The sequence below is a fragment of the Dipodomys ordii genome, unplaced genomic scaffold (assembly GCF_000151885.1).
Source record: "Dipodomys ordii isolate 6190 unplaced genomic scaffold, Dord_2.0 Scaffold163, whole genome shotgun sequence".
Classification (NCBI taxonomy): Eukaryota; Metazoa; Chordata; class Mammalia; order Rodentia; family Heteromyidae; genus Dipodomys; species Dipodomys ordii.
In genome coordinates, this window is record NW_012267379.1 from 248,563 (window position 1) to 264,674 (window position 16,112).

General features: G+C 51.5%; 1 protein-coding gene across 1 annotated transcript in view; it reads right to left on the bottom strand.

The window, feature by feature from the left end:
- Positions 1-16,112, bottom strand: part of Tbcd (tubulin folding cofactor D) — a 147,126-nt gene that overhangs the window by 8,397 nt on the left and 122,617 nt on the right. Inside the window, exons 24-32 of the mRNA XM_013033084.1 lie at positions 14,951-15,013; positions 14,206-14,282; positions 13,112-13,193; positions 7,917-8,035; positions 6,609-6,700; positions 5,607-5,747; positions 1,484-1,567; positions 856-1,014; positions 645-783 (exon numbers count right to left, since the gene is read on the bottom strand). Of these exons, the coding sequence (XP_012888538.1) occupies positions 645-783; positions 856-1,014; positions 1,484-1,567; positions 5,607-5,747; positions 6,609-6,700; positions 7,917-8,035; positions 13,112-13,193; positions 14,206-14,282; positions 14,951-15,013 (956 nt within the window). The remainder of the gene's footprint in view (positions 1-644; positions 784-855; positions 1,015-1,483; positions 1,568-5,606; positions 5,748-6,608; positions 6,701-7,916; positions 8,036-13,111; positions 13,194-14,205; positions 14,283-14,950; positions 15,014-16,112) is intronic.

Below are 16,112 nucleotides of genomic sequence, written 5' to 3' on the forward strand. Positions count from 1 at the left end.
GACAGGCAGAGGAGGACAGAGTTCTGGAATAAGTGTAAAAGCTCCTCCTCCCGAGAGCACCGGTGCACCTCAGTGCTCAGGGTGTGTGGCAGAAACAGAACAGACAGATGGAGGCAGCTAGTGGATGGAAGCGGTCCTGCCCTTCTCTGCAAGCTTATTTCAAATTTCCGTAAGAAGAAACAATTGCTCTTCATAGAGTTGGAATCGTGGGCTACAAAGTTAAGTACTCATTTACAATGACACCAAAATTTCAGCGTTTTGGAGAAACAGGACCCTAACCTGCCCTGCCTTTCAAGCAACGTGTCCGCCAGCACCGAGGCCGCCAGAGGCCGAAAGCATGGGTGCCGCTCTACCCACAGTGGCCCAGAATACAACCATCCTTACTGAAAATGCAGGCTCTGCCTTTCCCAGGCTCAGCCACACAAGAGCTGGTTTCCAGAGCCCCTCAGGACATGGGCAGAAGCCAGACTGCTGACCACAGCCAAATGACGGGGGAGTGGAGAAAGGCAGGGAGAGAGGCCAACCCCAGGGAAGGCAGACACTGGCCCAGCGGCCCCCAGCGGCCACGCAAGCCTTCCCGTTGAGAACACACGCACTGCCCGAGGCGGGGGCCGAGCTCCCACCCGCCACACCGTCCCCCTCACCGTTGATTCTGTCAAGCCGCCCACAGACACGGCCAGCCCCAGCAGCACGTGGTAGCGGTAGGCGGGCAGCCCCAGGAGCCGGGCGACGAGAGGGAAGGCCTGCGAAGGGGCACTCCAGTTCACAGAGGCCATGGCGGATCTGGAAGAAGTGGCGTTCCTCAGGGTGCTTCGAGGACCCTGGGGGGGGGGCAGGGCGCCCAGCAGTGCCTACCTGGGAAACAGCACCTCCAGCTCTCCGCGGTGGGGCACATGGGGGACGGGGGGGCTGTCAAAATGCAGGAGCGTCACAAACACATGGGCAGCATGAGCGCGAACCCGGTCAATCTTCTCGCTGGCCTGCCGGGCGAGTGAGCACAGAAAGCTCTCACACCTAAGGGTGAACAGCGGGAGCCCATCAGCACGCCAGGCCTGCCGCCGCATCCCAGAGCCACGGCACGGAAGGCTGCCGAGGCCCTGGGAAGGAAGAAGACACTGGAGGGGAGCAGGAAGGGATGGAAAGTTAGGCTAAGAAGAGGGCACAGGACAAAATGAAGTACAGGAAAGACAGAGGAGAAGAGGAGGGGTCCAGGGCGGTCAGGAACTCAAGACCAGACACTGACAGGCAGAGCCCAGGGCTTGGTGAAAAGCCCCCACTGTAAGGACGGATGGGGTAATGGCAGCCCGCCCTCGAAGGAGCCGGCGGCGGTCCCGGCCCGCCCGCCAGCGCTGTGCGAGGCCATCCCCACAGGCAGGGCAGGCCCACAGGCTGTGGGGGTCGGGAAAACGGCCTGAGAGGCCCATCCCAGAAGACGCACAGGTGCCCACGGGGCGCCGTCCAGGCTGGCCTGGCCCGTACTCACACAGGGGCCTCAAGCAGGGAGGGCTGCACCTGCACCAACAGGAGCACCAGGTCCAATATGCCGGTCATGGCCGCCTCACGGACACTGCAGGACAAGGACACACGGTGAGGGTCAGCGTGGGGCTGGGACTCCGCTGTGCCCCACCCAGCCACCACACGGGCTGGCAGCAGGCAGAACAGGACCCCTGTGGGAGGAAGTTCCCAAGAACCACCCAGGTTCCCCAGGCTCTGTGGCGATGGCCGGGAGACCTGCCGGCCACACACAGGCTCCGTCCCAGGGTGAGTTTCGGAGATTACAGAAATCCTACTTCAGTAGAAAGTGTCAGCGAAACCCAGGGCGAGCCGCTGGCAGGCTTCATGTTCTGTCTCGTGCACTGCAGCAAGCAAGAGGCTTCATGCTTCACGCCTGCAGAGCCTGGACGAGTCCCAACAGAGCCGTGAGCGCACACACAGGCCAAACACCACTTCCCACGCTGTACGAGCTAAGGCCAGCCCACAGGGTCTCCCCACAAAGGCTGGGCCCCTGACAGCACTATGGAACGGGCATGGCTGGCCGGCCAGATGCTAGTGGGAAGGGAAGGCCGGAGAGACGGGCGGGGGCAGAAAACAGCCACAGGACCCTACTGACCCCCGGTGTCTGAGAGGACTCCAGGGTTAGTGAGGTTAGCAGAGCTCACTTCTAACTGGACTGTAAAGGTGACGTACAGAGGCTCCAGGTGAAAGGGACAGGTAATGGTACATGTCCTTGTCAGCAGTGTCGCCCCCCCCTCATTCTCTCAGGTTCTCTCTCTGGACTTGCCACCCCTGAAGTTACATAGATCACTTCTTTTTTTTTTTTTGGCGGTTGTGGGGCTTGAACTCTGGGCCTGGGCACTGTCCCTCAGCTCTTCAGCTCAAGGCGAGCACGCTACCACTTGAACTACAGCGCCACTTCCGGTTTTCTAGTGGTTTATTGGAGATAGGAGTCTCACGGTCTCTCCTGCCCAGGGTTGGCTTTGAACCTCGATCCTCAGATCTCAGCCTTAGCTAGGATTACAGGCGTGAGCCACCGGCACCCGGCACATAGATCACTACTAACATAGTGTCGAGTGGGTTTCGTCGCTGAATTCATTCACCCTTTGTCCCGTGTCTGTGCTTTCCCTTCCACTCTCCAGATAAACTCATGTACAAGACAAAGGGCACAGAAATTTAAAAAAGAGCCACAGAAGAGAATAAACTAAAGGGAAAAAGAGGAGGAGGAAAAGGGGGAAGAGGGGAGGAGGAGGAGGAGGGGGAAGAGGAGGGGGAGGAGGGGAGGAGGAGGAGGGGGAGGAGGAACACCATGTCTTGGGGTTCATTTTGATAAGCATTATTCTACATGACCTTATGCACATAGCTATCGAGCCTTATAACCCTCTCCTAAGAATACCCTTCTTTGTTCTCACTGTGTGAGAACAAATCTTTAGATTGCTGGTTAATCACATCCAGGTGTAATTATTTGTCTTTTACTATCATTGGGTTTACTTGTATATTTATAGGCACATTCTAGTTATTACAAATGAGGAAAACCATACATCCTGTTTCTTTGGGTCTGACTTACTTCACTTAGTATAATGTTTTCCAAATCTTTCCATTTCCTTACAAATGGGGCAATATCATTCTTTCTGATGGACACATAGAATTCCACCATATATATATATATATATATATATATATATATATATATATATATATATATATATATATATATATTACAAATTCCTGATCCGTTCATCCACTAAAGGGCATCTGAGTTGGTTCTTGGCTTGGTAAACAATACTGCAATGAACATGGTTGTGCTGGTAGCTTTAGTGTTTGTGGTCAATTGGACAGATGCCTAGAAATGAGATTGCTGGGTTATAGGGAAATTCTATGTTTAGTCTTTTTTTTGGTCTGGTTGTGGGGCCTGAACTCTGGGCCTGGGCGCTGTCCCTCAGCTCTTCAGCTCAAGGCTAATGCTCTACCACTTGAGCCACAGCACCACTTCCGGCTTTATTTTTCTTTTTGCTTATGTGGTGCTGAGGAATTGAACCCAGGGCCTCATGCATGCAAGGCAAGCACTCTACCACTGAGCTACTTTCCCAGCCCCTATGTTTAGTCTTTTGAGGAACCTCCATACTGCTTTCCAGAGTGGTTGAACAAGCTGACATTCCCGCCGACAGTATAGTAGCATTCCCTTTTGGCCACATCCCAGAGAGCAACTGTTGTTGTTAGTTTTCTTGATAATGGAAATTCTTCTTCAGAGAAGTCTCTCTTTAAGTCTTTAGCCCATTTACTAATTGGGTTGTTGCTTTGAGGAGGTTCAATTTTTTGAGCTCTGAGTATATTTTAGATATGAGGCCCTTGTCTGATGCATAGCTAATAAAGATCTTCTCCCATTCTGTGGGCTTTCTATTTATCTTGCTAGCTAATGTCCTTTGCCATGCAGAAACTGTTCATTTTGACGTGATTTCGTTTATTCAGTCTTTCTGATTTGTTGTGATTCTGGATCTTTTTTTGGTGGGGGAGGGGGGAGAGGAGGAGTGGTCATGGGGCTTGAACTCTGGGCCTGGGCATTATCCCTCAGCTCTTTAGCTCAAGGCAAGTGCTCTACCACTGAAGCCACAGCGCCACTTCTGGTTTTCTGGTGGTTAATTGGAAATAAGAGTCTCACGAACTTTCCTGCCAAGGCTGATCCTCAGATCTCAGCCTCATGAGTAGCTAGGATTACAGGCGTGAGCTACCAGCACCCAGCTGATTCTGGATTAGTTAACAAATTTCAACCTGTGACTAGGAGCCTTAGTATTTCCCCTATCCCTTCCTGTAATATTTTCAGGGTATCTGTTCTTACATTGAGGACTCTGATCTTTTTTGAGTTGATTCTGGTGCAGGGAGATACATTAGTATCTAATTTCAGTTTTCTGCATCTGTCTAGCCAATTCTTCCAGCACCATTTGTTGAAGAGTTTTCTTTCTGTTTTCTGTTCCCTTATCAAATATTAGGTGCCAGTAAGTCTGAGGGCTCATTTCTGGGTCTTCTCCTCCATTAGTCCTCAAGTCTATGCTTGCGCCAGTACCAAGATGGTTTTATAACATCATTATAATAAGAGTTGCACTGTCCTGCTAAGGACTGTTTTTGCAATTTGGGTGTTCTATTATTCCATATGAATTTTTGGATTGCTTCTTCTATATCACTGGAAAATGTTGTTGGAATTTTGATGGATACTGCATTTGAATTGAATTTGGGTATTGAATTTATAGATAGCTTTGAAGAAACCAAACCAAAAAAACTGAACAAAACAAACAGAGCTTTAGGACCTCTCTAGTGTGTGCTGAGTGTCTAGAGCGTTAGGACCTCTCTCTAGTGTATGCTGAGTGTCTAGAGCGTTAGGACCTCTCTCTAGTGTGTGCTAAGTGTCTAGAGCGTTAGGACCTCTCTCTAGTGTGTCCTGTAAGAACACTGCTCAGTCTCCAAGAAAGCACAAGTAAGAGATGCACAGCGGTGGTGCATGCGCACACACACACACATGCACACGCACACACAGACAGACAGATAGATGCACACGCACACACAGACACACATACATACATACATGCAAACGCACACAGAGACAGAGACAGATACACACACACACACACACACACACACACACACACACACACACACAGGCAGACAGAACAATCTGGAATCAAGGCAACTTGCAGCCGCATCTCTGGAAACACTCAGCTCAGAGCAGAGTCTCCACAGCCCCAATTTCCTCCTGAGTTCTGAATCCCAGCAGTCCCCACAGTGAGCGGGCGCCTCCAGGCTCTCACCAGGAGTATTGTTAGGAATGAACTTAGCATCAGCAGTTGAGCCCCCAGCTAGAGCTGCAACACAACTCAACAGAACATTGCATTTCCTAAAGCCAACGTCAGTAAAGAGAACATGAGGAAAGAAAGTAGAAGCAGGAAAGCCATCCCATAGGATGCTTTGCCTAACTGAGCACCAGAGGAAGCAGGCGGTGCGGCTGCGGGGAGGACCCTGGTCAGGATAGGTTCCAGCCATCTGGGACATGGGAGTAAGCGGCCCAAAGCGCCACCCTCAGTGCTGCTCACAGACTGCGGGGACAGAGACGCCGGCCTTACCAGGATCCCACATCTCCTCTGTTGTCTGTGGTATAATCACGCATGCAGTCCAGTAGTGCACTGTAAATCTCAGAAACATTCTCTCTGCACACAACTTCATCTGGAGGCCCCTCTGCTTTTACACCAACAGTCTGGCAAATGCTGAAATTACAACGTGCAAAACCTCATGTCAGTGTCCTGATAAGCTCCTAAGAGGAACAGTCAACACAATTGTAACCAGGACAACAGCCCTGGCAAACCAAGACTCGCAGGGGACCCTTTGCACGCAGGTGGGAATGGCTGTGGAGTCACATGCTACAGCCCCCGTGGCCTGTAAGGTGCTGAGCCTCCTCCTTCCCATCCCAACAAAACGGGGTTGGAGGCGGGAAAGAGGCAGACACAGCAGCCCTGAACACTGACTCCAGAAGTGGAGGTGGCTCCAAACAGTGTCACATTTCCTGGGCCTGGAACTCAGGGCCTGATGAATACACAGGCTCTCTCTACAGCTGAGCTCTACCAGCCCTATGATGCTTTGATCTGTGTGCTGACCAAGTCTCACCGAGCTGTTCCCCGGTTCTTTTTCTGTGTGTGTGCCGGAACTCAGGACTTGAACTCTTGCTAGACGTTTTCATTCATGGCAGGCCCCCTCCCACTCAAGCCATACCTCCAGTCCAAATTTCTGACTGGTGAACTGGAGAGAAGAATCTTTCTCCTGGAACCATTAACCTCAGATCTCAGCCTGTTTAGCAGCTGAGGTCACGGTACCCGCTTGTTCCTAGTTGTAGTTATACAACAGGTTGAATGTTTGTTTTCACTAACAACATATAACTGTCACTAGGCCTTCCCAGACTGGAGAAGCTACCTGACACCAAAGGAAAGGAAAAAGAGGAAAAGGGAGAAGAAGGGGGGGAAACAGGAGGGGAAAGAAGGGGAAGAAAGGGAGAGAAGGACTGGAAAACCACAGCGCCTCTAGTTGTGTTTTGCCAGGTGCTGCGTCCACGGCGGAGCCCACCACCCACTCACCTCAAGATGGCCCTCAGGCCGTCCCTCCGGGCCTCGGCAAAGCTCACGTCCTGAGGCGAAATGCAGGTGACGGCTCTCAAACCAGCAAGCACCTGAAGGCAACGGAATCCCCAGACAAGTGTCAGCTACAAAGTGACTCTGTGTGTGTGTGTGCGTGCGTGTGTGCACGTGTGTGTGCGTGTGTGCATGTGTGTGTGGGGGGGGGGCTTTATTCTGTCTGAGACAGACTGCGGTGGGGAGGGACACAGACTCCAGGGACAGACTGGATGCATGCCAGTCACTCAGGCCTTGTTGGGCAGCACAGGATGAAACCAGGATAAGGAGGTGAGGGGTACTCCTGAGAAAAGCGAGGACAGACGATCCCCAGACTCAGAAGGGGTGACCAGCAGTCTGGGGCAGAAGGAGAACAAGAAGCTGGTACGGCATATCCAGTAGACAGGGGAGCGTGCGACAGCGAGGCCTCCGAGGTGAAGGCCTGGCGGGGCCCAGCCTGGGCCTCTCAACGTGCAGCTCCTCGCAGTGGACCATGCGAAGGAAGCACCCTAGCAGGGGCTGGACAGAGCAACAGGAAAGCCCGGGCGCATGCAAGGACCACAGCACACTGAGGGACAGACAGACCCCCCTCACTCACGCTCCACGCTACGGGCTGCAAGGACCCCAGCACACTGAGGGACAGACAGAACCCCCTCGCTCACACTCCACGCTACGGGCTGTAAGGACCCCAGCACACTGAGGGACAGACAGACCCCCCCTCGCTCACGCTCCACGCTACAGGGAGTGTGTGTGTGTGCTCCCAAGGAAGAAACACGGGCCTTCTGAGCCCAGTGGAGCCCAGCCTGCCTCCACTGCCAGGCTGCAGCCGGAGAAGCAAGTTCTCAGCCTGGCAGCCACAGCTTCCCTCCTACAAGCCTGAGGGCAGCTCTCTCTCGCTCACTCTCTCTCTCTCGCTCATTCTCTCTCCCCCTCTTTCCTCTCTCTCTCTCCCTCTGGGCAGCTCTCTCTCTCTCTTTCCCGTCTCCCCCCTCTCTCCCTCTTCCCCCCTCCCTCTCTCTCTGCAGCTCTCCCCTCTCTCTCCCCTCTCTCTAAGGTAGTTCTCCCTCCCTCTCTCTCCCCCTCTCTTTCCTCTCTTTCTCTGAGCAGCTCTCTCTCTCCCTCTCTCTGCAGCTCTCCCCTCTCCCTCCCCCTCTCTCTGAGGGCTGTCCTGCAAGACCAGTCTGCCAGCACCCTCAAGTCCAGGCTGACTGCCGGCCACCCCTTCCTGTGGGTTCATTAGCAGCAGACCCACGCCTGCCCCGCCGCCCTTCACACCTGCTGCAGACGGCCGCTTAGAAGGAAGCGGGGGAGGCCACCCAGGGCTGATGAGAAGGCGCAGCGAGTCATTTCTTCCGGGCTCCGAAGCTGGGCGAGGTACTGTGAGATTAGTTCCCCTGGAAGGAGACATGGGACTAGAGTGCCTTCCTGCCCGTCCATGCCCTGCAGAAATGCCAGCCAGGCACCCGGCAACCAGGGCACCTGAGAGGACGCACGCGAGGGGGACTCTGTTCTACTCTGGCAGAACTCGGGCTTGAACTCGCTAGGCGAGGACCCTTTCGGCTTCATCGTTTCTCAGTCCTATTTACGGGTCTTGCATAGCTAGGATAGCAGCAGCATATGCCACTGTGCCTGGCTGTTGTGCCAGTGTTGACATGGGGGTCTCCAGAACTTCCTGCCCAGCTGTCCTTCTACCACAACCCAAGTAGCTAAGATTACAGGCATGAGTCACTGCACCACACCTATCAAATGATGGAAGACGTTCCTAAGTGATTGTAGTCACATGGTTTTATTTTCAAAAACTCAAATCCAGAAGCGTTGTGAGACTAGATGGCACATTTATACTTGCATTTCATTCACTGAGAGCATCAAGCTTGCTGTGGAAATACAACCACCTTATAAGGGAGAGAAAATGGTGGAGGTCTGTAGCCTCATCTTCACTCACTAAGAAAACAAGACCTGCCGGGCGCTGGTGGCTCACGCCTGTAATCCTAGCTACTCAGGAGGCTGAGATCTGAGGATCATGGTTCAAAGCCAGCCCGGGCAAGAGAGACCGTGAGACTCCTATCTCCAATAAACCACCAGAAAACCGGAAGTGGCGCTGTAGCTCAAGTGGTAGAGCGCTTGCCTTGAGCTGAAGGACAGGGCAGGGCCCAAGCCCAGAGTTCAAGCCCCCCGACCGACCAAAAAAAAAAAAAAAAAAGAAAACAAGACCTGTGGAAATGGTATTCTCCTTGTCAATGGAAAAGCAGAGGTGGGCCAGGAACCCTGGCAGGAGGAGGAGGAGCGGCAGACTGGAGAGGCAAAGGACGAACTCTGAAGACAGTGAGCGACTCTGCAGGTGCTACCGAGGTGTCCTGTCTGCTGAAGCCCAGGATCCCAGACAGAGGAGCGCGTGAGGCTGCACTACACCCCAGCAAAGCTCTGCGCCCCTCTCGTGTGAGGCTGCACCACACCCCAGCAAAGCTCTGCGCCCCTCTCGTGTGAGGCTGCACTACACCCCAGCAAAGCTCTGCGCCCCTCTCGTGTGAGGCTGCACTACACCCCAGCAAAGCTCTGCGCCCCTCTCGTGTGAGGCTGCACCACACCCCAGCAAAGCTCTGCGCCCCTCTCGTGTGAGGCTGCACCACACCCCAGCAAAGCTCTGCGCCCCTCTCGTGTGAGGCTGCACCACACCCCAGCAAAGCTCTGCCCCCCTCAGACAGGACGGCAGAAACACACACACAAGGAAGAAATGGAATGAACCAAAACAGGAAAGAAGTCAAACAGCCCCCATCTGCAGATAATGTAAGCTATACTCAAGAACTCTAAGGACACCATCCCCTTCATCAGCCTAGACCTGATTAGGACCTTCAGCAATGAAGCAGTATAAAAAATCAGCACACAAAAACAACTTGCTTTTCTGTATACCAACAACAAACAGGATGAGAAGGAAATTAGGAAAACAACTTCATTCACAATAGCTGCACCATAAAAAAAAAAAAACAACGGGCTGGGAAGGTGGCTCAGTGGTAGGGTGTTTGCCTTGCATGCAGGAGGCTCTGGGTTCCATTCCTACAGCACCACATAAGCAGAAAAAAAAAGCCAGAAGTGGCACTGTGGCTCAAGTGGTAGAGCCCTAGCCTTGAGCTGAAAAGCTGAGGGACAGCGCCCAAGCCCAGAGTTCAAGCCCACAACCAGACCCAAAAAAAACAAAAACAAAAACACCTAAAATACCTACTAAAAAGCCTAACCAAGAAGGTGAAGGACCTCTATAATTAAAACTATAAATGCTGAAGAAAGACACCAAAGAAGACATGCGAAAATGGAAAGACCTCCCATGTTCTTGGATTGAGAGAATCAGTACTTGAAAATGTCCACACTGCCAAAAGCAATCTAATACAAATTTAATGCAATATCCATCAAAAACTTTAATGTGATTCCTTACAGAAATAGAAAAGGCAATCATTTTTTTTTTTTTGGTCAGTCGTGGGGCCTGAACTCTGGGCCTGGGCGCTGTCCCTCAGCTCTTCAGCTCAAGGGAGCGCTCTACCACTTGAGCCACAGCGCCACTTCCGGTTTTTAGTGGTTTATTGGAGATAAGAGTCTCATGGACTTTCCTGCCTGGGCTGGCTTTGAATCGTGATCCTCAGATCTCAGCCTCCTGAGTAGAGAAAAGGAAATCTTAAAATTTATATGGAGGCCAGGCACCAGTGGCTCATTTCTGTAATCCTAGCTATTTAGAAGGCTGAGATGTGAGAATCACAGTGTGAAGCCATCCAGGTCAGGAAAGCCCATGAGACTCTTATCTCCAATAAACTACTCAAAAAAGCTGGAAGTGGCACTGTAGCTCACACAGTGGAGTGCTAGCCTTGAGCAAAATAAAGAAAGTTAAGGGATAGCGCCCTGATCCATAGTTCAAGTCCCAGGACTAGGGAAAAAAAATTCATAGAGGAAGTAGAGGTGTGGCTCAAGTGATAAAGTGCCAGCCTAAAGCAAAAATGCCAATTGAGGGTGTGAGGCCCTGAGTTCAAGCCCTCGTACTGGCAAAAAAAAAAAAAAAAAAAGGAAGAGAGAGAGAGATTAAAATTCATAAATTCACCTGTTAACACAAAGGCCTCAAACAGCCAAAATAATTCTGGGCAAAAAATACTATAAAGCCATAATTTAAAACAACAACAAAAAGTTGGTACTGACACAAAAACAGAGCTGAAGACCAATGGTACAGATTCGAAACCCCAGAAATAAATCCATGCACCTATAACCAATTGATATTTGTTGGAGAAAGAATAGCCTCTTTAATAAACAGTACCAGGAGAACTAGATTTCCATATGCTGAAGACTCTCAATTCAGAGTGGGTCAAAGACCTGAACCTGAGACTACCTTAGGAAGGAGGAGAGGAAGAACTAGACACAGTGACACAGGAATTCCGAGGACCATGCAACTATGAAAACTGACAGAAAGGATTGCACTAAGCTAAAGAGCTTCAGTACAATGAAGGATATTGTCATTAAACTAAAAAGACAATGGACATGGTAGGAGATCTTCGATGGTCTAACGAGGATCTGATGAGAGTCTGATAATAAGAATAAACAAAGACCCAGTAACTCAGTTGATAAATGGGCAGAGGAGCTTAAATAAACACTTCTCAGAAGTAGAAGTTCAGAGGCTGGGAAGGTGGCTCCGTGGTAGAGCGCTTGCATTGCATGCATGAGGCCCTGGGTTCGATTCCTCAGCACCACATAAGCAGAAAACGCCAGAAGTGGCGCTGTAGCTCAAGTGGTAACCTTGAGCTAAAGAACTGAGGGACAACGCCCAGGCACAGAGTTCAGGCCCATGACCAACAAAAAACGAAGAAGAAGTTCAAATAGCAATTAACACATGAAGAAATACTCAACATCTGGCAAAGGAAATACAAATCAAAATAACACTGAGATTTCTTCTTACTCCAATCAGAATGGCCATCAAGAGTATAAATATCAAATGCTAGTCAGTATGTGGTGACGAAGGGACCCTAAAGCGCTGTTGGTGGGAATGTGAATTAGTGCAACCACTACAGATATCAGTAACCACAAAGCTATGCCATGATCCAGCAATACCACTCCCAGCCATTTACCACAAAGCTGTGCCATGGCCCAGCCATTTACCACAAAGCTAAGCCATGATCCAGCAATACCACTCCCAGCCATTTACCCTGAAGATACAATGAAAGCACGTGTACATCCAAGTGCACTGCAGCACTATTCACAGACCCCAAGTTATAGAAATAACCCAGATGCCCTGCAACAGACAATGGCATCAATAAAGCTTTGATTTCAATCAGGCGCTGGTGGCTCACGCCTGTCATCCTAGCTACGCCGGAGGCTGAGATCTGAGGACTGTGGTTCAAAGCCAGCCTGGGCAGGAACATCCTGAGACTCTTTATCTCCAATTTACCACTCACAAAAAAAAAGAAAAAAGAAATGTTGCAGTGACGCAAGTGGTAGAGCGCTAGCCTTGAGCTCAAAGAGGCTCAGGGACAGCACCCAGGCCCTGAGTTCAAGCCCTACAACAACAACAAAAAGATTTAACACACACACACAAACACAAATGGAAATTTTTTCAGTCTTTAGGAAGAATGGAATGATGCCATTTTCAGGGAAATAGATGGAGCTGGAGTTGGAAAAGATCATACTGAGTTAATTAAGTCAGGCATAGAAAGACAAAGTGTGCATGTAGATCACAGATCCAAAACACAACCTCCTACGTGAACAACACAGGGACCCAGGACCAACCTGAGGCATGATACTACCGACTGAAGTATAGTAAACCACACAGGGACACAGGACCAACCTAAAGCACAGTACCACAGACTGAAATACAACGCTTCATGAGGCAAACCCTTGGGGGAATGAACAGACATTTTAACCAAATGAATTATAGGAAGCTGAACCATGTTTGAATAAGGGAAGGTGAAGAGGGGGAAGGAAATGAATGGAAAAACATGGTGCACAAATATAGTCATAACACTCAGTACACATATGTGAAAAAAAGTAAGAAGCTTGAAAGTCCACGAGACTCTTATCTCCCTTTAACCACCAAAGACACTAGAAATGGAGCTGTGGCTCACGTGGTACAGCACTAACCTTGAGCAAAAAAGCTCAGGGACAGCACCTAGGCCCTGAGTTCAAGCTCCAGGATCAGCACCCAAAAGGGGAGGGGGGGGAGGAAGAGAGGAGGGAGAGAGGAGGAGAAGGAGGAGGATGGGGAGGGGGAGGAGGCGGCGGCGGCCCTGCTAATGTGAACAGGCTGCTTCCACATTAACAGTGTTAACGCAGTGCACAGGAACACATATTCTGGCAACGCCTCTTGTTCACAAGTGAAAACCCTCCTCAGGCAGCTAGGCTTGCCTGACAATCCCCACCCCCAGCCCCAGCCCACTGCCCATCAGCCAGACCTTAGACAGCCCTCCCCTGCAGCTCCACAACTGGGGCTGGCCCCTCAGCTCACTCACCAGCAACAGCAGGACCCGCCTCCCTAGGATCCTTCCTGTAGTATTCTCTGGAAAGAGCAGCTAGGGCCGAAACAGCGGCGTCCTGAAACAGAGGACAACAGTGTACAGAGCTCTGCAGTGAAGTGCCTGGCTGAGGTACCAGGGTCCTTCTGATGTCTAAGCAGTGACGATGTTTAAATCATGTCACTCCCATACTCTGGTTTTCTTCAAGAGTATAAATTTTCCACCTTTTACCAAATTATAACCTTTCTTTCATATATATATATATATATATATTCTTTGACATCTATCAGACACAGTGATCACGTTAAATTTGCTGTACTTGTTTAAAAAAAAAAAAAAACAGAATTTGGTTATTTCTTCCAAAAAGTGTTAATTCCCCATCTTCTTTTTTTTTTTTGGTCGGTCGTGGGGCCTGAACTCTGGTCCTGGGTGCTGTCCCTCAGCTCTTCAGCTCAAGGCGAGCGCTCTACCACTTGAGCCACAGCGCCACTTTGGGCTTTTTTCTTTTTTCTTATGTGGTGCTGAGGAATGGAACCCAGGGCCTCAGGCATGGAAGGCCAGCGCTCTACCCCTGAGCCACCATCCCAGCCCCAGCTCCCCATCTTCTATGACCGGGCGAATAATAAAATGAAGCACCCCTCTTCTCCTTCCCGCTGGAAGCACTGCAGGGATGAGGTAGGCTCGCTTGAGCGGCACAGGGCCTCACAGAGGGGACCGCAGGGTCCCTGGGGCCTTAGGAACAAGAGAGAGCCTGGGGCGAGGATGAGGAGAGACCAGCCAGGGCAGAACAAGATGGCGCAAGGCCACACAAGCGGGTCCACCAAAAGGCTGGAAGTGGAGCTGCGTGGCTCAAGTGGTAGACCACTGGCCTTGAGCTAAAGAGCCCAGGCCCAGAGTTCAAGCCCCACGACTGACCAAAAAAAAAGTCAGCATTCTGGTCACTAGAGGCGACTGCGGCTTCCTGATTATAAACCTGGCAGCAGGCCCATGCCAAATTCCAAATGTAAGGATGACACTGATGGCCCAAATAGGGCTCGCGATGCATTGTGCCACCTGCCGTGCAGGTAAGACGGGGCTCGTGCCCAGCACACCTTGATCTGCTGTCTAGACTGGGTTGAAATAAGGTAGAGACTTCTCAGAGTGTCATCTATCAGCCACTGCCAGCCATCTGCCAAAGACAAAAAGATGGTCACTTACCAAACTCAGAACACTCAGTTGTATTTAAGCAGATAGCCCCTCTGGGAGGGACAGAGAGGCCCGAGTGAGCGCTGCAGACTGCTCAGAGTCCACAGGCTCCCCCGGGTACAGGACGCCAGGAGAGACTGCTGGACGCTGCTGCACGCCAGGCGGAGGCAGGAGAAACGCGTGTAAAGCTTCAAGGGGTCTCTTCCTAGCTCACACCTGGTCTCCACCCATGTTAACCTGAATATTCAACTCAACTACAGTGAGTTGGGAGGAGGCAGAGGATGCTTACTCTAATAAGCTAAGAAACAAAAACCTAGTGACATCAGGCTGGAGGGCAAGGCAGGTCCGGGCTGGGGCGCCTGCTGCTTGGAGCCCCGGCCCTGACCCCGGCATTCTGTCACCAGGTCCTCAGGGGTCCACCAGGGCCATAACCGTGGTGCTGGGTGCATTGTGACAGGCTGAGCCACAGCGGGGTGCTGGGCAGGGGACAAGAAAGGGACCTCCGGCCACAGGACCTCAAAGTGGTTCCAAGACAGGCCTTCTACACTGTGACCTTCTAAGCCCATGCTAGCAGCCTCACTTTTTATTTTGTAACTTGAAGAAGTTGTATAAGAAAATCCTATATACACTCTTGAAAAGAAAAGCACTTACCTATGACAGGGTCACCTTTAAAGGGCATTCTGGAAAGTGACAAGTTCTGTATTAAAACGCACACTAGGAGAAAAGAGGAAAAAGCACCATTAGCACTCCGAAGTGCCTCTCACAGCCCGGGCCTGGCTGTACGTCACGGCGTGCACTGCCAGAATCAAGCTCTCCCCCACCTCCCTGCTCGCCGGCCAGCCCAGGCTGCCTCCCCACTGGGAGGCACTTCAGGTCCTCCACAGAAAAGATACCTGTATGCACCTGCGGGTCCTGGCCTGGTCAGGATCGCTACACAGGCTGAGATGCAGCTCAGTAAAAGAGCATTTATCCAGCAAGGCAGGGGTCAGTCCTCTCCCCTAGACAGATTGCAGGGGTAGGGGCTCTGCACAAGGAGGACCTGAGCAAGGCCACCCATACAAGTGAACAGGGGCTGAGGAGAAGCATTTAGTGCTGTCTCAGGCCAGGACCATCTCCAGGTCAGGGGAAGTGCTCCTGTCACAGGCAGCCATGACAGGTTGCTAGAAAGACAAGAAAAGACCTACGAGTCCAGTTCATGGGTGTAGGCAGGTCCACCACACCAGTTCAGGTCAGGAGCACACTGTGCGAAGACCCAGGAACACAAAAGCGGGCCACAGGACCCTCAGGGAGAGGTCCCTAACAGCATGGACCAGCATTCAGCTCCCGTGAGTCCTTATGACAAATCGGTGCCACGGAGTTAACGTGTGAAACAGGGTTGATCACCACCTCACAGGGAGCAGCTACTGGGTGCTACTCAGATGGCACGCAACGGACAACCTCTCCTAACTCCTGCGCCACAGTGACAACCAAGTCACGCCAGCCCCAGAGTGATCACTCAGTCCACTGTCCTCACACCGGCCCCAGAGTGATCAGTCCGTCTACTGACCTCACACCTGCCCCAGAGTGATCAGTCCACTGTCCTCACACCTGCCCCAGAGTGATCACTCAGTCCACTGTCCTCACACCTGCCCCAGAGTGATCACTCAGTCCACTGTCCTCACACCGGCCCCAGAGTGATCAGTCCACTGTCCTCACAACAACCCCAGAGTGATCAGTATACTGTCCTCACACCTGCCCCAGAGTGATCAGTCCACTGTCCTCACACGTGCCCCAGAGTGATCAGTCTACTGTCTTCACACCTGCCCCAGAGTGA